Source organism: Ziziphus jujuba, chromosome 3 (assembly GCF_031755915.1).
Source record: "Ziziphus jujuba cultivar Dongzao chromosome 3, ASM3175591v1".
Taxonomy (NCBI): domain Eukaryota; kingdom Viridiplantae; phylum Streptophyta; class Magnoliopsida; order Rosales; family Rhamnaceae; genus Ziziphus; species Ziziphus jujuba.
In genome coordinates, this window is record NC_083381.1 from 2,085,643 (window position 1) to 2,108,153 (window position 22,511).

General features: G+C 34.6%; 1 protein-coding gene across 1 annotated transcript; it reads right to left on the reverse strand.

Annotated features, from left to right (window-relative positions):
• Positions 1–16,571: 16,571 nt before the first annotated feature.
• On the reverse strand, positions 16,572–18,668 carry LOC125423452 (uncharacterized). Its single transcript, XM_016046161.3, has one exon. The coding sequence runs from the start codon at positions 18,666–18,668 to the stop codon at positions 16,572–16,574; it is 2,097 nt and encodes a 698-aa protein (XP_015901647.3).
• Positions 18,669–22,511: the final 3,843 nt, after the last annotated feature.

The following is a 22,511-nucleotide window of genomic DNA, read 5'->3' on the forward strand; positions in this document are numbered from 1 at the left end:
TCGGGTTTCGGCTCCTCAATTTTCCCAAACCGTCGCGAATTGGCGGAAACGGATGCCGGATTCGGGTTCAGGAGGTCGAACACAGTGGACTGGAGCCGGCCAGAACAGTACTTTCCGGCGAGCCGCCGCGGTCACCGGCAACCGTTGCCGGCGGCGGCGCGTGCGGTGGCCGTTGGTCGTGAAATTTTGCAGACTTGTAGATCGTGAGGAGAGCAACCCAACGGGACCGGCGGTGAGCAAAACGGAGGTCGGACGGCGGAGAAATCACCGTTTGAAGATTTGCGGCCCCTCGCCGGAAAATGCTCCGATCCCGGCGCGTCGATGGTCCGATGGCCGTGATTTTTGGTGGGTCGGCCGAACTTGAGGAGAGGATGATGGGTGTATGGCGCGTGTGGCCGATCTTCGGACGTCCGATCCGGGAGCGTCCGGCGGCCGTTCACCGTGAAAATTGGAGGTTTTGCCGGAAATGAGGAGGGCAACCTTGCTGGCCGGCGCGTGTACAGTAACTCGGCCGGAAAGTTTGAAAATCTCCGGTGGCCGGCGACTCTCTCTCTCTCTTTCTCTCTCTTCCCCGAGAGTTTTAACAAATAAAAACCCCTGTGTGACACTGTTCATGCCACGTGGACCAATCAGAAGCTGACACGTGGCGTTACTGTGCATTTAAGCCAGATATATTAAAATAATACGGTACCCGGCGAATTTCAAACGTCCGTAACTTTTTAACCAAATGTCCGATTTAAGCGTGCCGCTAGTCTATGAACTCGTATCGACGAGTAATTTACAACCATACAAGAGTCAACACAAAATTACATCACAAGAAAAAGTCAACTCGGGCACCTTTTGGACAATTTGAACTTCAACTTGTTTCGCCCATAACTTTCAAACTGTAGCTCCGTTTTTGACGTGCTACTAGTCTACGAACTCAGGGCGTCATGCACTTCGCCACGGTACCCTGGTCAACTCGAAATTCCAACTGGAGCAAAAAGTCAACTTTTGACCCGCTCGGTCAACGGTCAACCTCAGTCAACGTGCACGGATTCCGGTGCGATTTGGGACGGGGTGTTGCAGACTGAAGCTATCTGGTAGAGATTCCAAGATCATGTCAATCTTAATCTCTTATTCCAGTTTAGCTTCATCATTTCCGCAGTACTGATATGCCCCATCATCTTTAGACAATGGTCCCGTACACTTCCTAAAGTCATGCGAGTGTTCATTAATGCCTCTATGGCTGCTTGTCTAGCAGTACCGCTACTTTAAGCAAACATCCCATCTAGAGTCTAAACTATTTCTGATACACACTCTAGATTATCAAGTTGCTTCTACAAATGTTCTGTAATACTGGGAAGAATATGATACGAACCTAGGACGACCTGCTCCTAAACCCGTATTATATTAGCCCGGATCTTAATTAAGTTCAAGTTCTAATGGAATGGACCTCAACCCCTAACCAACCTGTGGTTAGAAACCTTGGTATAATGTAGACGCCACAATAGGGGATGGAAAACCTATTGATAAGTCAAGCTAAAACAACCAATTCTCTAATGGTGTTTAAAGTTGTATTATTAATGAAAAATAAGCCTTTAAATAGGCTTTGAAAGAAACAAAATAAACCCTAAAAACCCTAGGAAAAACCGGCCACACAAAGAAGAATTCTACCTTGGCCGAAACTTTCCTATTCCTAAACTAATTTGGATTAATTAATTCCTTTATGTTGAATTTAGGAATTAATTAATTTACAATGAAAATAATAAAATAATAACTTTCCTAATCTTATTTGTCCAGAAAATAAATAAATAGAAACTAAAAATAATGGTAGTTTCCTAAAACAAAAAGTAGAATAAAATTAGGAAACTAAAATACTAGCTTTTTTTGACTAATTTGACTTTGACCATTCTTTGACCAAAGTGAGCTCCAAATCAGATTCAATATGCTTTGTAGGATGCCAAATAAGCTTATTGTGAAGTTCCCCACGTCGCCCTTGCTTGGAAGTATGAGAAAAGGTTAATACAGTAAAATACAGTAAAACCCGCGGAGAATACAGCAAATCCGGCCCTTTCCTTCTCCTTGTGCGCAAACCACTCTTGTTGGTCGGCTTTGAAGCTGCTTTGGCTGGTTTCTATGACTCATCCTCCATATGAATTGAACCCATAAAGATGGGGTTCCAATTCATACAACCCGGCCTCCTTATTAGCACCAAAAATGTCACCCGACCCTGTTTTGGCTTCTATTGCTTGTATGAGTAAAACAGGCCTTGGTTCTTTAGATGTGGCCAACCCCTCTTGGCTATGACTTATTTCTTGTATGAAGACAGCAAGATTGTCCTTGAACCTCTTGGCTTGGGCCCTAGTGATCGGTCCCACCTTCATTTGTATTGGGTCAGCACCCCAGCGGGTTGTTGGTCGAGCAGTCTCGGGTGGATTCGCATCAGAATATAACAGCGAGTTGTCGTATTCGTCCATTGCCAATCTGCAAATTGCTTCTTAGTTTGCTCTCAAGCATCAACAGTGGGCTCCTAGGGTTTCATAGTTGTTGTAATGAATTTTATTCTTTCAAAATCAAGGATAATGTAAAGATTGGTTTTCCATACATCGTAGTTATTTAAATCAAATAGTTTTTGACTCAAAATTGTAGCTAGAGGATTAAAGGATGCCATTTTCTGAAAAATTAAAATGCACACATATTAACACGTAACCAACACAACAAACATACAAATATGTAGATCCCTTAAACTACTTATTATTAATGTTTATTGTAACAATAATTTAATTTCCATTATAAATACTTATGTTGGGCAAAACATTTATAATAAACTAAATTTTGAACATGATATGCAAAGTGTCTTACCAAGTTAGCTCCCAAGAAAGATAAGGTGGGTCAGAGACTCCTTAAGAACCTACCTCCTTAGACAGAGCCTTCTCAGATAACAAAAAAATATACCAACCAAAATTGATTTAAAAATTAAAACTTTTTGAACCCAATATGTATAGTGTCCTACCAAGTCAGCTCCCAGGAAATGTGAGGTGGGTCAAAGAATCCTTAAAAACCTACCTCTTTAGACATAGCCTTCTCAGATAACACAAATACACATCATTCAAAATTAATTTTAGAAATCAACCATTGTTTTAATAATCTTTTAGGCTTTTAATAACACTAGCAGAGCCTCGTTCGGAGGATTATTAATGTTATTAAAATTGAATGTAGTAACTATTAATTTAATTTCAAAATTATCTTTAATATCTAAACATTATTGACGTTGGGCCGTACAAACTCACTAAAATTTTGAAATTATTTTTAGATCCAATCCAATAAAATCTAGTCATGTTTATCCGTTGAGGCATCATATAACCATTTTATTATTGGACCTTTAATGGAGCCCGCATGTTTCAAATTAATTGAATTAATTTTTAACCTTCACCCATTCAATATTTTACATTAATTAATTAAGGTTTTCCATAATAATATTATCTAGATAAAACAAATATTATTATGCACATGTGTATATCAAATGATGCAATTATATGGCACCATCTATCCTAAATGGCATGTTAAGCACATATCACATTTTATATCCATATAATTTAGATAATTATAAACATAGAATAATTAATAGGCCCTAATCCATGATTTCCTAGAAAAGAAAATTACAAGCCCAAAAGGGCCTAGAAGCCCAACTTGATATCTGGCCCGTACTTCTTCTTTTCTTCAAGCCTTGCAAGTCTATGGGGTGTGGGCCAAATTAGAATTGGTTTCTAGGGTTTTTAGCCCAAAAAACACAAAACTCTAACATGCTCCTTACTGATCTCGAGCACCAAAATCGGAGCCAACCACCACACCAAACTTGGATCATTACGAAATTTTACAGGGAGGGAGATAGCTGCCAAAGGAACTAACCGACCAAAAATCATCAAATTCTGAAGACGTAGGTGCCCCCATGCACCAGCTGAAGTCAGGCATGTGAAACCCACTTACAGCCACTTTGGGTGGTGGGTGTGGGCGCATGCAGCAGCCTCCAACGGCGATCCTCCTCCCATAGATCCTCCTTTGTGCTATGCATCTGCATCTGGTGTTGGTTTGTCAAAATATGGCTTCAATCAGCATGAAAAACCATGAACAACAATATGTATATAGTTTTTCTCGGATACTTTTATATATGTTTCCAATAAATTTGAATTTACATATAAAAATTCAAATAAAATTGCATGAAAAATAAATAAATAAATCAATCAAGGAGGAAGCTTAATCTTACTGATGTGATTCCGCTCGAGCTCGCTCAACCGATAACCCGCTAGGGTGCTGACCCGACACGGATAAAGACCGAGCCAATCATAAGAGCTCAAATTAAAAGATTTAAAGATAACCTGAGAGCATTTATACAGGGGGTAATCAATTCCCAACAGAGCTTCTCCATACTAGAAGATACAAAGCCTATTCTAAGCATCCAAGTGGTGGAAGCCGATACGGACCCGGGTAACGATTTTGGTGCAAATATGGACACTGAGCAGCATGAAATAGTTCCAAATCTTTATGGATTCAATACATATGTCTAAGCGGATATGGAATCAAGTCAATCCAGCTTCAAAGGCATTCAAAAAGGGGTCGTACGGACAGCTTCAAATTTGGCCTGTTTTTACTGTATTTTGTGCTAGCTTTACAGTATTTTGCTGAGTTGGTTTTTTCTCTTTCTTCCAAGCAAGAGAAACGTGCGGGACTTCATGGTCAGCTTATTTGGCATCTTAAAAAGCATATTGAAGTTGATTTAGAGCTCAAATTGGTCAAAAAATGGTCAAACTCCACTTAGTCAAAAAACTAGTATTTTAGTTTACTAATTTGATTCTACTTTTTTGTTTTAGGAAATTACCATTAATTTTTTGTTTTTATTTATTTATTTTCTAGAGAAATAAGTTTAGGAAATTTATTATTTTATTATTTTCATTGTAAATTAATTAATTCCTAATTCAAAATAAAGGAATTAATTAATCCAAATTAGATTAGTAAATGAGTGAGAATTTCGGTCACCATAGGAAACCACTTTATATGGTTGGTTTTCCCTTTGTTTTTTTAGGGTTTATTTCATGAATTTGTAGCCTATTTAAAGGATTATTTTTCAATAAGAATAAAGCTTGAATTTTATACAGAAAATTATTTCTGAGATTGAATTCTCTTTGTTCTTTTGAACACCTAAAACACCATTAGAGAGTGAGTATTTTAGTTTGACTTATCAATAGGATTTCCATCACCTATTGTGGCATCTTCATTATATACCAAGGTTTCTAATCATAGGTTGGTTAGGGGTCAACGTGACCATTAGAACTTAAACATAATTAGATCCGGGCTAATATAATACAAGTTTAGGAGTGGGTCGTCCTAGGTTCGTATCATTCGTTTTTGTGTTATTCTACAATTTTAGCATTAGGTTAAGGTTGCATCTATCCCATAAACGTTCTGCATCTTAAAAAAAAAAAAAAAATTCATTCCTAGTCAAATTAGGTTTTCCTTGTCCTACTGTATTTTTGTTTCCTAGTTTGGTGGTTATCTTTTATCATTGTTCTTGTTAATTTGGTTTTGTTTTATTTTTCCTTTCTGTTTTAGTCTTCAATATTTGCATTCATATATTCAAAAAAAAAAAAAAAAAGAAAAGAAAATTCGAACAGATATTAAAAAAAAAAAAAACTGCATTTTTATTTTTGTTGGAGGCCACGGGTTTGGTAGATTTTTGGTGTGGAATTGCAATTTTTGGTGTTGATCTTTGCTACTGCAGTTGTTTTATGGTCTGTGTGACAAAATAAAAAAAATAAAAAAAGAAGAAGAACAAGCCAAATAAAAAAATAATAATAATTTCGATTTGTTGGAGTTTGATTTGTTTGCTGGAAATTTGTTGGAACTGCTGGTTTGTTGATTATTTATTCAATATTTTAAGTTTCTGGAGAATTATTTTTGTTGCTGGATATTTGGACTTTGGGTGCTTTAATTATTGGATTAAAATTAGATAAAGGAATTGATACAAAACTTGAATTACAAGAACAACAACCAACACTATTCTATATTTTTGTTCAATTTCATTCTTGTTCATATTTGAATTTCTTTTTCTAGAATTTTATTCTTGAACTCATAATCTATTATCATCTGCTCCAGTTCTTCAAAATTCCAAAGTTTTCTCATTAATTTGCTTTATTTTGCCTATAAAAGCCGAAAACTAGGTTTTGTTGAATTCTTTCGGTATTGCCTACTTTTGCTACTATTTTGTTGATAAGTTTAATTAAGACATACTTGTGATCTAATTGCTGTTTTGTGGGTGTTTTAATTAGAACTTTGAGATAATTCATTGAGAGGAAAAAGGCAAGAGTGTGTGAGCACAAAAGAGGGTTAAAAGCCGAAATTAGTGTGCAAACACGAGTGTCGAGTTCTTGTTTTAAGTGAAACACGTGAGGGAGTGAATCTAGTGAGAATTTATTTTATTTTTGTATTATTCATACTAACATAGCAGATTCAAGGGTGAGAAGAGGAGATCTACCTTTGAGAATTAATGAAGAGGAGTCCGTAGGATTTAAAGGACATTCCCGAGCTACGGGAAGTGGTGAGTAAACGGATATAAGGGCTATATTGGAGCAATTGCAGCGGATGAATGCCCGATTTAACAATATAGATCAAAGGATGGACATGATCGAAACATCACAAAGAGGGCCAAATATAAGATTGGATGCTCATGGAGGACGAGATCGAGGTCAAGGAGTCCGAGGGCGACCACGAGAGGAGTTAAAGGAGGAAAATTTCAGAGATGACTTTGAAGAAGGAATGGATGAAACCTTTGCTGTCCAAGAGAGGCTAGGCCGTGAGAGGCATAGGCGAAAGGATGTAGATGATGATCTTGGCAACAACAAGGTAAACATCCCACCATTCATAGGTAAAAGTGATCCGGAAGCATATTTGGAATGGGAAGAGAAAATGGAGATGATCTTTAATTGTCATAATTATTCGGAGGCTAAGAAGGTGAAATTGGCAGTAATGGAGTTTGGCCATTATGCACTACAATGGTGGACCAATGAGCAAAATACCTGAAGGAGAGTTGGTGATGACTTGATCACTACATGGCGACAAATGAAAGGAGCCATGAGGAAGCGGTTCGTACCATCACATTATCATAGGTTGCTGCATCAAAGGCTTCAATCTCTATCTCAAGGAACTAGGTCCGTGGAGGATTATTACAAGGAGATGGAGATGCTCATGATGAGGTTAAACATGAATGAGGATAAAGAAGCAACCATGGCAAGGTTTCTTGGTGGTTTGAATCATGAAAGAGCCAATCAACTAGAATTGCAACAATATGTGGAATTGGAGGAGATGTTGCATGTGGCTATTAATTTAGAGCATCAATTCAAGAGGAGGGTGTAAGCTCATGGTTTGGAGGTGTTTCCAACAGTGGAAGGTCCAATTCAAGTGGCTGGAGGAACAATCCTATCTATGAAAGCAAGCCAAAGCTGAAAGTCGGAGAAGAAAGTTCAAACCGGCCAAGGAAGGAGACTAGAACCGAATCTGTCCAAGCACCAAAGAATGAGGTAAAATTAGATTCAAAACCTTCCAAAACTCATGATGTTGTGTGTTTTAAATGCCAGGGATGAGGACACATCGCTAGCCAATGCCCGAATAGAAGAATCATGGTGTTAAAGGGCAATGGCGAGCTAGAATCGGAAAGTAAAGAAAGTGAGGATGAAGCCAAGCAAGAGGAGGAGGACTTGGCTGATGAACCAGAAACCTTGCAAGCATCCAGTGCTGAATTAAAATTGGTTTCTAGGAGAGTACTTGCTGCATACAAAGATGAGCATGAAATTCCAAGAGAGAACATTTTCCATACCCGATGTGAAATTCAAGGTAAGATTTGTAGTATGATTATTGATAGTGGAAGTTGTAAAAATGTAATTAGTAATCTTGTAGTTGATAAATTAGGCTTAACCACTATTAAACATCCAGAACCTTATAGATTACAATGGCTTAATGATAGTGGTGATATAAAAGTGAATAAACAAGCCAAGGTAGAATTTAACATAGATAAATATGTGGATGTTATTTTGTGTGATGTTGTGCATATGCATGCCAGACATATTCTATTAGGTAGACCATGGCAATTTGATAAAGATCCTACTCATTTTGGTTGAGAGAATTGTATTGTTTTTAGATTCAAAGGCAAGAAGGTCAAGCTGGAGCCATTAACTCCAAAGGAAGTATATAGAGACCAATTACTAATCCAACAAAGGAGGGAGGCCGAAACACTCAAGGAGAAGGCTAGTATGGCATTAATGGCTTCACCATCCATCCAAGAAGGTAAGTCCAAGCTTGCTGTCCAAGGTAAGCATTTTAAAACAAAAATTGAGTGGAAAAACCATGAGAGGGCCAAAAGTGGGGTGAGAAGAATAGAGAAACCCGAGAGAAATGGTGAGAAAACCGAGAGGGAGGAAAAATGTGTGGTGGTCGAGAGCGAGAACGGAAAAGAAAGGAAAGAAAGAAAAAGTAAAAATTTTTATTTGAGTTTTGGGGATGTTAATAAGGCTATCTTGGGTAAGAAACCATTGCTGGTTATGAATTATAAAGATGCTAATTTAAAAATGCTTTTGTTGTATAGAACTTTATCTGCATTATTAAAAGCTATACTTAATGAAAATTTGGGAATTTGGGAGATATTATTTGCTAATATTAAAAAGTGTGACAAATTTGTATTTCTAGTATTTGTTGTGATAGTTTTTGACCCAGGAGATGTGGTTTTGTTGCACTCAAGAAAGGAGAGGTTCCCCGAACAAAAAAAAAAAAAAGTCCAAGCCTATACCACATGTGGACAGATCTTTTCAAGTTTTGGAGCCAAATAACAAGAATGCCTATAAGCTTGATTTACCGGGTGAGTATAACATAAGTGCTGCATTTAATGTTGCTAATTTGTTCCTTTTTGCTGCAGTTTATGATCTAGATTTGAGGATAAATCCTTTTCAAGAGGAGTGGAATGATGTGATTCCGCCCGAGCCCGCTCAACCAATAACCCTCTGAGGTGCTGACCCGACACGAATAAAAATCGAGCCAATCACAAGAGCTCAAATTAAGAGATTTAAGGATAACCTGGGAGCAATTATACAGTGGGTAATCAATTCTCAATAGAGCTTGTCCATACTAGAAGATACAAAGCCTATTCTAAGCATCCAAGTGGTGAAAGCCGATATGGACCCGGGTAACGATTTTGGTGCAAATATGGACACCGAGCAGCATGAAATGGTTCCAACTCTTTATGGATTTAATACTTATGTATAATAGGATATGGAATCAAGTCAATCCAGCTTCAAAGGCATTCAAAAAGGGGTTGTACGGACAGCTTCAAATTTGGCCTATTTTTACTGTATTTTGTGTTGGCTTTACTGTATTTTGCTAAGTTGGCTTTTTCTCTTTCTTCAAAGCAAGGGAAATGTGTGGAACTTCATGTTCAGCTTATTTGGCATCCTAAAAAGCATATTGAAGTTGATTTGGGGATCAAATTGGTCAAAGAATGGCCAAAGTCAACTTAGTCAAAAAGCTAGTATTTTAGTTTCCTAATTTGATTCTACTTTTTTGTTTTAGGAAATTACCATTACTTTTTGGTTTTTATTTATTTATTTGCTGAGAAATAAGTTTAGAAAATTTATTATTTTATTATTTTCATTGTAAATTAATTAATTCCTAATTCAAAATAAAGGAATTAATTAATCCAAATTAGATTAGGTAGGAGTGAGAATTTCAACCACCATAGGAAACCACTTTGTATGGTCGGTTTTCCCTTTGTTTTTTTAGGGTTTATTTCATGAATTTGTAGCCTATTTAAAGGCTTATTTTTCAATAAGAATAAAGCTTGAATTTTATACAGAAAATTATTTGTGAGATTGAATTCTCTTTGTTCTTTTGAACACCTAAAGCACCATTAGAGAGTCAGTGTTTTAGTTTGACTTATCAATAGAACTTCTATCACCTATTGTGGCGTCTTCATTATATATCAAGATTTCTAATCACAGATTGGTTAGGGGTCAAGGTGACCATTAGAATTCGAACATAATTAGATCCGGGCTAATATAATACGGGTTCAGGAGCAGGTCGTCCTAGGTTCGTATCACTTATGATTAGCCTCCTTGTTACATCCAAAAAAAAATATTTAAGCAAAAATCTACCATGGATTAAGGTCAAAACCAAATCATTTATTCATAATACAAAAATTATAAATACCATGAATAATAGAATCTTAGGTGCCATATATCTAATATACATTACATATACATGAAAAACAAAACGATGGATTCGATTTATCATACACCGATTCAATCAATTCTCTGATACCAATTGTTGGAATCATACATATAACGGAAGCCTAATTGAAATTGAATAAAGCATGAGATATATCATGTCATTATCCATTAATTTTACTAACCTTTTATGCAGAACCTTCCACACTATTCTCGAACTGAGTCAAGCTCTTCAAGAACTACTTTAATAAACTTTCTAATATATTAACATCCTTTAATGCCTCTTTGTACGTGGTAGGGTCATTATCAGGATTATCCAGAACGACTTGATAAGTCTAACCTAACAAGGCGTACCCTACAAGTTTACGTATCATTCTACCATTTTTAGTTTGCTACATTGGTTGTTGGACATGTACAGGAGAATCCAAGTTTTATGGTTTAGGTGGATCACCAATCTCTTCATAAGATTCATGTTCTTGAGCTTCTTGAATTTGGTCATGAGCTGTTTCTTGTGTTTGTTCACATTTGGGTACATTTTGTACATTTTTCCCTCTTTGAACATCAACAGGAAATAAGGGTGGAAAACTAGGAGTTTTTGGTGGATCTCGAACTGAGTCAAGTTATTCAAGAACCACTTTACTCTTAAGTTTAAAATTATTCATATAATCCTCTTCTAAGAAAGTTGCATGAGTACTCACTATCACCTTCTTTTCCTTTGGATTATAAAATATTCCACCTTTCATTCCCTTAGGATAGCCAATAAACATACACATTTCTGTACGAGATTCCAATTTTTGAGATTTCCATGCTAAGACATATGCAGGCACACCCCAAATTGGGTTTGTGCCCTTTCCACAATTCTGTGGGTATCTTTGAAATAGATTTAGATGGAACCAAGTTTAGTATGTATACAGCTGTTTCTAAGGCATATCCCTAAAACGATTCAAGTAACGATGAATAACTAAGCATCGACCTCACCATATCTAAAAGGGTTCTATTTCTCCTTTCAGAGACTCCATTTTGCTAGGGCGTTCCTGGAGAGGATAATTGAGAAATGATCCCTTCTTAGCCAATTAAGACTTGAACTCTCCAAACAAGTATTCACTGCCTCGGTCTGACCAAAGCTGCTTGATATGGACACCCAATTACTTACATTGGCTATCATCCCCCCACAAGCTAAATGTGGGAGGGACAATATTTATCTTGGTTCAAAGTTGCTAGAAGTGATTTGTAGCCAACAATTTAGTGAGAATGTTTGCAACCTATTCCTCAATGGGTATGTAACAGATGTCCAAGGAACATTGAACTACCCTATCGTGGATGAAATGAATGTCAATTTCGATATGCTTTGTCCGTTGATGAAACACAGGATTGGCTGCAAGGGAACCAGCCCCCATATTATCACACTATATTATTGGAATATCTAGGGAGGAGATGTGGAGCTCTTTCAGAAGTTGTTACAGCTAAGTAATTTTAGAAGCACCATGTGCTATGGCACGATATTCGGATTCTGTACTAGATCAAATGATGGTATTTTATTTTTTTGACAAATAGGAGACTAAGGAATCCCCAAGATAAATACAATACCCACCTGTAGACTTACGATCATCGATGTTGAATGCCTAATCAGCATTAGTGAAGCCAGTGAGTTTCAAGTGATGAGATGGTCATAAAAGAATACCAAAATGCTTGGTGCCTTGAAGGTAACAGGTAATTCTCTTGTAGGGAGACCAATGTTGTTCTATGTGATGGTGCATATGTTGACTACGTTGATTCACAATAAAAGGAAATTTCTTGCCTCATTATGGTGAGGTGTTGTAGCATACCAATGGTGCTATGATATAGAAACCATGAGAAAATGAATTGCCCACATTAGCAGTTAGCTAGACAAAGAGCTAAAAAGTAATGGAGATGCCTTATAGTCCTGCATGTGGCTTTGATGGAGTAGCTCATTGATATAGGTGGCTTGTAAAAGATGTATGCCATGTGAGGAACGGTGAACCTTTAACTGATCATACCAAGCCCAAGAAGCTTGACGAAGGCCATATAGAGATTTACAAAGTTTGCACACTGCTGTAGGTTAAGAGGGATCGATAAAGCCTTCATATTGTGGCATACACACATCTTCAGTAATAACTTAATTTATGAAGGCATTATTGATGTCAATTTGCCAAACATCCCAATTTCTGATGACAGCAAGAGAAAGAACAACACGCACTGTGGACGGTTTGATAACGGGGCTAAAAGTCCTTTAAAGTCCAAGCCTAGTTTCTTATGGAAACCTTTGGCAACTAGGCAAGCCTTATAACGCAATATGGAGCCATCAGGTCGCCATTAGATTTTGAAGATCCATTTGTTGCCAAGAAGTCGTTGATATGGTTGACGAGGAACTAACAACCATGTATTGTTTTTTGTTAAAGCATTAAATTTATCCTCCACGGCTAATTTGCACTGTGGACAAAGAAGGGCAGATGCAGGCATAGTGGGCTTAACAAAAGAGAGGCCAATTTGATTTTAGTTAAGAACATTTTGGGCTTGAATATACCAATTTTTGACTGGGTGATCATTAGATGAGTTAGAAGTATAGGCTATGTTGGAGATGAATTGAAGGTGTTGTCATAGGTGTGTTTGAGATTTCAGGTTGTTGAAATTGGAGATGCAGGCAACAGAGAAGAGGGAGTGGCTTGACTAAGATCACGTAAGGTGCGCATAAAAGAGTCAGTGGGAATCAGTGTTGTGTGATCCACAACCTGGTCTTGAGCTAGTGGAGTGACACCGTGAATAGTGGAATGTGAGTCATCAGTGTGTTACGGGGACACTGCAAAAGAGGATTTTCTCAATGAAGCTGAAAAGGATGGCTTAAGATGGGCTTGGATGTACTGTGGTTTAACCTACAAGGAAGATATTAGAGAAAACAAAGAACTAGAGGCCCAATTGAGGTAGAGAAAGGGTAACATTGTTCATTAAATATAACATTCAAGGAGATATAAGTTTTGCTAGTGACAAGACTTAAGCAATTATACCCTTTATGAGACGAGCTACATCCTATGAAAACACATCTTTCAGAATATAAACTAAATTTTTTATTTCTGTGTAGTCTAAGAAAGGGAAAATACTCACATCCAAAACTTCATAAGAAAGTAAAATCAAATTTTTTTTTAAATAGTTTTTGAAAGGGAGACTAAAATTTTAACACTTTAGTTGGAAGTCTACTAATTAAAAAAGTAGCAGTAGAGTAAGCATTCCACCATTGGTGAAATGGCATTGAACTTTGGGCCAATAAAGGAAAAGCAATTTTAGTAATGTGAAGGTGTTTTCTTTCTACTTTACCATTTTGATTGTGACTATGAGAACCAGGATGTTGAAAAATTATTTACAATTGCTTTAAGAGGTTGATATTCACCATCCTAATCTGCTTGAAAAACTTTAATTTTTTTATTTGTTAAATTTTCAACCATTTTTTTAAAATGCAAAAATATTGTTGTTACTTCTGATTTTAGTTTCATGGGATAAATCCAAGAAAAACGGGTATAATCATCCTCAAATAATAAATAGTACTTGTACACTCAACTAGAGCTAAACCCCACACATTTGAAAGTATTAAATCTAATGATGCATGACTAATAGTAGAGGATGGTGGAGCATGTAATTATTTATATTTTTCCTAATTGACATGTAGTACAAAAAAAAAAAAATCACAAGATGGGTTAGAAAAAGAACAATTGCAATGTGATGCTATTTTATTTAAAACAGTATAACTGAGATGTCCTAACCAATAATGCCACAATTGATGCAATGGAAATTTAGAATTAAAACATGATAGAGAGTCTATAGCTTTATTTAAATGAGAAATAAAAATCCTAGGTAAAACACGAAAATTCTTGGGTAGCATCACTGATAGAGCCCATCCTTAAGCAGTTCGCTGAGAAAAATTCTCTTCGTGTCCTTGTCCGTCACAAAAACAAATTGATTAATAAATTCCACAATGATATTTTTATCAATGGCTAATTTGGATATGGTTAGTAAATTTTTTTTTAATTTTAGGAACATGTAACATATTATTTAATTTCACTGCTCTAGAACTTGTATTAAAAGAAAAGCAACTAATGTGAGTTATGGGCTAACTTTGACCATTCCTAACTATTAATTTATCAATATTCACTTTGTTTAATAATATTTGAAGCATCTGAGGTGACATAGTTGGTAGCACCACTATCAAACAGCCGTTCAGGGTTAGTAGGGGCATCTGGTGAAGCATAGAAAGCACTTGTGTTATTTGAACTTGTATAACTTTCATCATATTGATACCAGCACGGTCTGCATTGTGGCCAGGGAGTTTGTAGATTTGGCAATAAATTCTGTTGTTCGAATCACTGAGTCCACGTCCTCTACTAGAAGATGACCCCGTCCTTATAATTGAGTGTGTATTGCTGGAGCACGATTTTGATCATTACCATGTCCGAAATTGAAGACACGGCCAAGTTCATTACATTTTGGGTGTTTTGTAGCAATATTGGCAGAAATGATATCAGAAGGTGTGGCTTGTTGAATTCGCGCGTCTTGATTCAAGAGAATAGATTGAACTTCGTCCACTGTCATAGTTGTGCAACTGGAATGGATATTGGCTATGATTGCATCATATTCCAATGGTAGGCCAATAAGTAATTGCATAATAAAGTCTTCATTTGAAACTGAATAACCTGCCATTGTTAAGGAATTGACAATGTTTTTCATTATTGAGAAGTAGGAACTGATAGATAGGGAGTCCTTTTTTGTTGTTTGAAATTGCATCTTCAGTTGCATGATTTTTGCTTTTGATTGATTGCCAAATTACTGTTCAAGACCACTCAACAATTGATGAGCAGTGATCGGGCTTGAAGTTTTGGTGTTTTGAGCTTGAATCTCTGATTTAATGGAAGAAAGAATCTAGCCAACAAGAGTTTGGTCAAGACGTCTCCATTGATGATAAGCCGGATTCGCAGTTGACGTTGTCATGGTTTGGCCATCGCTAATCGTAGTTACAGCAAAGGTGATTGGTGGTGAATGTAAAGTGCCATCGATAAAACCTTCCAAGTTGCAACCAATAATTGCCGATAGGATTTGAGATCTTCAAATTATATAGTTGTTTTGATCTAGCTGGAATGGAAATGTATAATTTGATAGATTGACTTCAAATAAAGAAAGGAGTGAAGATGTAGTTATCACAGCAGAGGAACTAGCAAAAGGATTAGCCATTTGGATTGAATAAACTCATTTAAGTATATTAGGGCTTTGATACCATGTGAGAACAAAAGTATGGTCAAGAAAAGTAAAACTCTGCTCTATTATTCATTGTGAAAGAACATGATATATACATGACAGTAGCTTGATCTCTATCACAGCATAGTTATCAATAGTAGCTAAATAATAACATAACCAGGTACAGTATTTATCTACTATATGGTGGGATTCTTATCTAAAACACTACTGTGGGACACTCGTGGGATGCATTGGCTATCACAACTCAACTTGACACGAACCAAATAGATGGTAAAGAGTTTATTAGGAACTTATATATAGAGGACTTTAGATCCTATTTGAGAAGTGCAAACTTGTGAGGGACTTGTGATTTAATTTTCCAAGAACTGGTTTTCTGTAATCAATTTACTGGGAATTTATCTTTGGATTGGTTAATAAATATAATGGAAACTTAGGATATATAAGCAATAAAATTAATTTATATTTTAAAAATGAAGATGAATTTGTTTTTAAAAAATATAAATAAAGTAAATTTCTCAGTAAGTTCTAAAATGACATATTTTTCGTGGAAATTACTTTTCACTTTACTTTTCATTTTTTTTGGAAATTTAATTTTTACGGACCCACATTTATCCATTTTTAAAATTTAAAAACTTTCCAAACACTAAAACACTTTCTTAGAAATTTCCCTTTGAGCATTTTCCATACAAAGCATTACTAGGAGACTCCTATTTGGCAATCCATTTTAAAATGAAACTTATATAAGGAAACTCCCCATAAAATCTGTAGGTACCCACCAGTAACTATTTTAATTGTTGTTTAAACTTTTTAAATATTAAAATAAATAAATAAAAGTTGGATAACGATGGTTTGATTTCATAGATTGATTCACAACCAAAAAAATTAAACTACATATAGATTTATTGCAAACACATTTATATGGAAAGTAATAGAAATTAAAATAGAAAATAATGAATTTCAAACCTACAATTGATTAATAGTTTATATGTGTCATTGCAACCTTAAAAGCATAGGTAATAAACAAAGGATCTGAGTCCATATGTTAGAATACCTTTTCATTTGGAACAATTATTCAGGTTTTGAGCTTCTCTCACTTGTTTGATAGATCTCCCACAAACCAAAATGAATCATGAGCAACCAAACAAAAGTTAGGAGTTGTCCACCTTCACTTAATTGTCGGTAGTGGATAAGAGCCCTGCAATGACTTGCAGCATAACACAACATCTCCACTAATACTTTGCATGTTATCTCCCATTTCTTGTTCCCCAACTCTCTCAATGTTTTGGCAAGACAACATGCACCAGAGAACACAGACCCTCCCTCAAACTGGAAATTGTTCGACATCGATGGTATTTCTTCCGATGCTTCTGTCCATGCAATTATTCGATCATAGCCTCGTATGTAATATTCCTCAGGAGATGACAGCTCTTTTTGCCCAAAAAATTTGGTAGCCTCCTCACAAGTTTCCTGGAATTTCCCCTTGGCAATACCTGCCACTGAAGATATCATTTTAGGCTTCTTGACCAAAAGATATAGCAGATAATCCGATATAAGCTTACTGCATTCCCTATACTGATCATAATCATGATCATGGTCTTGTTGATCTTCTTCTTCAGTGTAATAGCAAAGCTCGGTAGCGAAATGCCACATCATAATGCTCTCATCATAATCACCATCTCCATCTCCATCTGTGACACTCGACAACAATATTTCCAAAATATTACTATCTAAATTGCTATTGTATTTTTCTAGAACCCATTCTCCTCTAGATAAAAATATATTCCAGGCAGTTTCCAGATTATCGCCGGTAGCCAATGATTTCTGGTGGAGCTCAAGAAAGATTATACGCCACTGGTTTATAGTCAATGGCTTGTTGTTGTTGGATATGTTTTTAAATACTAACCCGTATACAAAGTTCTCACTAAGACCAAAACTTTGAGTTTTGTTTAGGTTATAGCTTGTAAAGCTAAACCCAGGTACAGTTTCAGACCACCGACGAAATAGAAATCGCATAACCATTACCAAATAGTACTTGCTTCCATGCTCTATTGAAGTATATGATCTAAACCTACTGAACCATTTAAAAGAAATGAAATTCTGGAGCGATTTTGCAAGAAAGGATGAAGATTCGTTTTCGAAAGCCATAACCGTCCAATCAGAAAGGATTCGCATTAGAAGCGCTATTGCATCAAGGCATAGTGCATCAACAAGCAAAACATAGGTAATATGAACATCAGATTTGTGAATAAAATCACGTTTTTCAATCAAAGAGAAGTATATAAGGCTAATCATCAGCAAACCCATCGAAATGGTTCGGAAAATGTAACCTTTCTTGGTATGAACAACAACAGCTTTGGTATAAAAAGCATCATAAATGAAATTGAGCTCAGCTTCTATTACCAGGTAAGCCTCCTCTGCATTAGTACTTAGGAAGAACTGTTGGATATTCTTCCTGTCTTTAAGTGTGAGGATGACATCAGCAAGAAGCCCTTTGAAAATTCCAAAGAAGTTAAAAGCAGACTGGATCAATTCAATTTTATGGCCATGGTGATTTGAATAATTCCGATTGAAACTGAATTCTCTAAGCAAATTGTTTTTGCCTATAATGATAGAATTCCGGATTCTATCTTCGCTTGCAAGATATAGAGCGCGTGTCCGCTCGAAACACTTAATAATTCCAGCAACAAAAATGAGGATTGTTGGAATCCATAGTTTGTTGTTGTTATTCTGATTATCAAGTGTTAGAATGAAAACATAACCAACTGCAATAACTTGAAATACGAAACCTAGAAGGTACCTTAGCCAAAGTTCATTGTCCTCGAGAGCAAAAGCTGTGATATTGTCTGGACCTCCAAGGTGAAAAAGAAGAAATGGTGCCCAAAATCCTTTGAGGGAATCAGAAACATCATGATATTGATTATGATCATCTTTTACTCCTGAAGATGAAGAACTACTACTCATGAGTCCGATGGCGAAGGTCGCGGCCCAATCGCTGAGCGAGTAGGCCGACCAGATGATGATGATCACTAATTTGTTGGCAGTTCGTTTTCTAAAAGGAGCAAAAAGGACTAAGAGAGTTTGTAGACATAGGCTTAAGAGAACAAAGCCTCTGAGATTCCATGCATCCCAAAGCTTTGTTACACTTTTATAAAGTGGAATTTGCATTTTGATTAATTCTAAATCCTTATCTGGTGTTGGTGGTGGTAATCTCTTTGCTTGCAAAATGGATGATCTTTCTCCAATTAAGCTCCTTGTCTGGTTTCTTTAGGATTAAATGAAATGCCTTTTATCAACAAAAAGAAGAAACAAGAAAAATAATAATATGATAATAATAACAATAATAATAAAAAGACTTGGAATGGATGGTAATTGGATAACGAAAGTCAATTAATCGTTTATATTTTTTAATGGATTTTCGGGTCAATAAGAAAGTGGAAGATGACAAACACGCAGTTTGACATTTTGAATGATAATTGGAAAATAAAGGAATACTTATGTAATCTTTGAAAGACTCACGCTAGATGTAATGTTTTTTTATTTATTTTTTATTTAATATATATCTATCTACCTAAAATCATTTGCAAAAGTAGCTTAATGTGGGTGACATATCAATTAATGGTTTTTCTTTTTCTTTTCCATTTATGTTGAGATTATGGATTCCTATGGGATAGTGCAATAGTAAAATCCACCATTTCCTTGCACAATCATGACCTCAGTTGCAATGGATTTATGCTAACTCTGGAGATACTTTAAATTAAGGAGAATACTTGCCTCAACATTAGTGTGAAGGCATTTCTCCTTATAAATCTCTTTCATGTCATTTTGTTACCAATCCTATGAGGTCCTATCTCTTTCATAATAAAGCTTATAATCAATGTGGATTCTTTAATTAATATTATGGGACTCATAGTTATTTTTTCTTTCTATAATCATTTCTAACTACTATTATCTAATAATTTGTAAGATTTGAAAGCTTGTTAAAATTTTGAAGAAGAATATTATCTTCTTCTTTTTTTTTTTTTTTTTTTTTCTCTATCCATTTGTTTTGTAGCACAAGCCTATCTAAACCAACCCCTGATCCTAAATCAGAGACTCTAATTAAAAGTCCTAATTACTTGTAAGATACAGACTAAACTACAGTCCATAAAATTGCAGAACCTTTGTATATATATATACATTCCTAACAAAGGGTAGAGCAGAGATTACGAACTTTTACCATATCTGAATGAAGATAGACCAAATATGAAGAACTTTATCAAAAAATAAAAAGAAAAGAACAAAAAATAAGACGAGAAAATATGAAGAGGATTTATCATATAGCATTTCATCTTTACCACATGCTACACAGTTTCATGTGCTTTAGCAATCAAGATGTTTTCTAACCCAAAATTTTTTTTGACTGAATATATGTTTAATTTATGGATATGTATTTTTAAAATTTTTATATTCTTTAATTTAGTTGGATTTTTAAAACTAGACTTATCTATTTCTATGAAATTTTAATTTCAAAATATTTATATTCTCTTAAATAAATGAATACAAAAACACGAGATTTTAAGTTTTCTTTTTCTCACTTCCAAATTTCTTTTAGGTTTTTTAGGCCACTTTTTTGCACATTTTTCATTATTGTAAAAAACTAAAGAATATGAATAATTATCCTATTCCACCCACCCTTTTTTATTTTTAAAAATTGCCAATCTTTGTTTCATGGAAATTACCATTTCAACCTAAAAATTTGTAGCTAGATAAATATAGACCATCACCACCACATAAAATTTTCAAAATAGAGGCAAAAAAAAAAAAAAAAAAAAAAAAAAAACACTCTTGACATGGGTAGAGAAGAAGAAGACGATATGATATCAATAAAAGAATTTATGTTTTTTTTTTTTTTTTTTGGTAAATAATAAAAAAATTTATGTTGATTATAAGGTTTCTCGAGAACAACATATGGGCCAATAATAAAATGACACCTATGTAAGTAAAGAGGAGTGCTTCCACACCCGTATGCAATAGTATGCAGACAAGTATTGTCCTTAAAAGATTAGTAGTTTAAAACTAAAATTTTGATCCGAGATATCACAAGTTATAGTAATCATATTGAAAAAATACTTAAAATTTGAATTTTTTAATGATTTAACAAAGGTTGATCAAGCTTTGATTTTCATATAGGACTAAGTTTAATTTATTTTTAGATGTGGAAATTTAGCTTTTAACTTTTGTAGAGTTCATCAACATAAATTTATTAATTATTGATATACCTAATTATGAATTACTATGATTAAAAATTTATTATTCTGATAAGTTTAAAATATCGGTATTATATCAATATCTAAATTAATTTTATATTTTTGTTGTAAGTTATTCAAATGCCTATATATATACCTTAATAGGAATGCCAAACAAATCAATAAAATCCGTCAAATTCTGTTCAAAACCTGTGAACTGCTGACAAACGCTATGAGAGCCACCACTCCACTATTATTCTAAAAGAAAATTGACCCTTGATCCAGCAATAGAATGCTCTACATGCCCTGATATGGATGATCTTTCTCCAGTTAAGCTCCTTGTCTGGTCTCTTTGGGATTAAATGAAATCGCTTTTATCAACAGAAAGAAGAAACAAGAAAAATAATAATATATAATAATAACAATAATAATAAAAAGACTTAGAATTGATGATAATTGGATAATGAAAGTCAATTAATCAGTTAATTTTTTTTTAATGGATTTCTGGGTCATTAAGAAATTTGAAGATGACAAACATGCAGTTTAACACTTTGAATGATAATTGGAAAATAATTGAAATTAAATTTGAATGATAATTGGAAATAATTATATTTTATCATAAAGGAATATTTATGTAATTTTGGAAAGAGTCGTGCTAGATGTAATGTTTTTCTTATTTATCTATCATCCTAAAATTATCTGTTAAAAGCAGTGTGGGTGACATATTAATTGATAGTTGTTCTTTTTCTTCTGCTTCCTTTTTTTGTTTCCTTTTATGTTAAGATTATGGATCCGGTGGGATAGTTGAATAGTAAAATCTATTGTTTCCTTACACAAAGATGATCTGAGTTTCAATGAATTTATGCTAACTCTAGAGATACTTTTAATTAAAAGAGAATACTTGCCTCGATATCCGTGTGAAGGCATTCCTCCTTATAAATCTCGTACATGTCATTTTGTTAGAAGTCTTATGTTTTTCATAACAAAGTTTATAATCAATGTGGATTCTTTAATTAATATTATGGGACACATAATTATAGTTTTTTTTCAATATTCATTTCTAACAACTATTATCTAATAATTTATAAGCCTATCTAAACCAATCCCGATCCTTAATCAGAGACTCGAATTAAAAATCCTAATTACTTATAGACTAAAGATAGGTTCGGTAAAATATCACACAATATGATAATACGACACGAATCCACATGATAATTTACGGGTTTGGATTGACGATATATTATTGGGTCTGTATCAGTGTCACCCAATAAAACTTAATAAATTAACGGATTTAACGGATGAAATACGATAATACATGATAAATCCATTAAAGATAAGTATTTTTATAATCACACAAGTTTTATAATATTAAAATTACTAATTTATTATTAAACATGTATTAATTTTTTTTTAGTTTAATTTTAAAAAAATCTAAATCTTTGTATTTTTTTTAAATATTATTTTATTATTTGAAAACTAAGTTAAATTTAAATTTTTAAATTTATATTTATTTTTAATGGGTTAACGGATCAAGTGACGAGTTACACGATAATTTCTCGAATAGGTTTGGTTTATCTATTTTTACACGAATGCTTAATAGTTTGTGTTTGGATTAACTAAATTCTACACAAATACGATACAATATAATAAGAACACGATTTAATACGATACATTGCCAGGTCTAAAATACCATCAATAAAATTGTAGAAACTTATACATTCCTAGAAAAGGGTGGAGTAGAGGGGTTACGAACTTTCACAATGTTAAAATTTGAGTAATTGTT

What these genes read in the sequence shown, in the direction of transcription:
- LOC125423452 (XM_016046161.3), bottom strand. Translation starts at nt 18,668, where the DNA reads ATGCAAATTCCACTTTATAAAAGTGTAACAAAGCTTTGGGATGCATGG.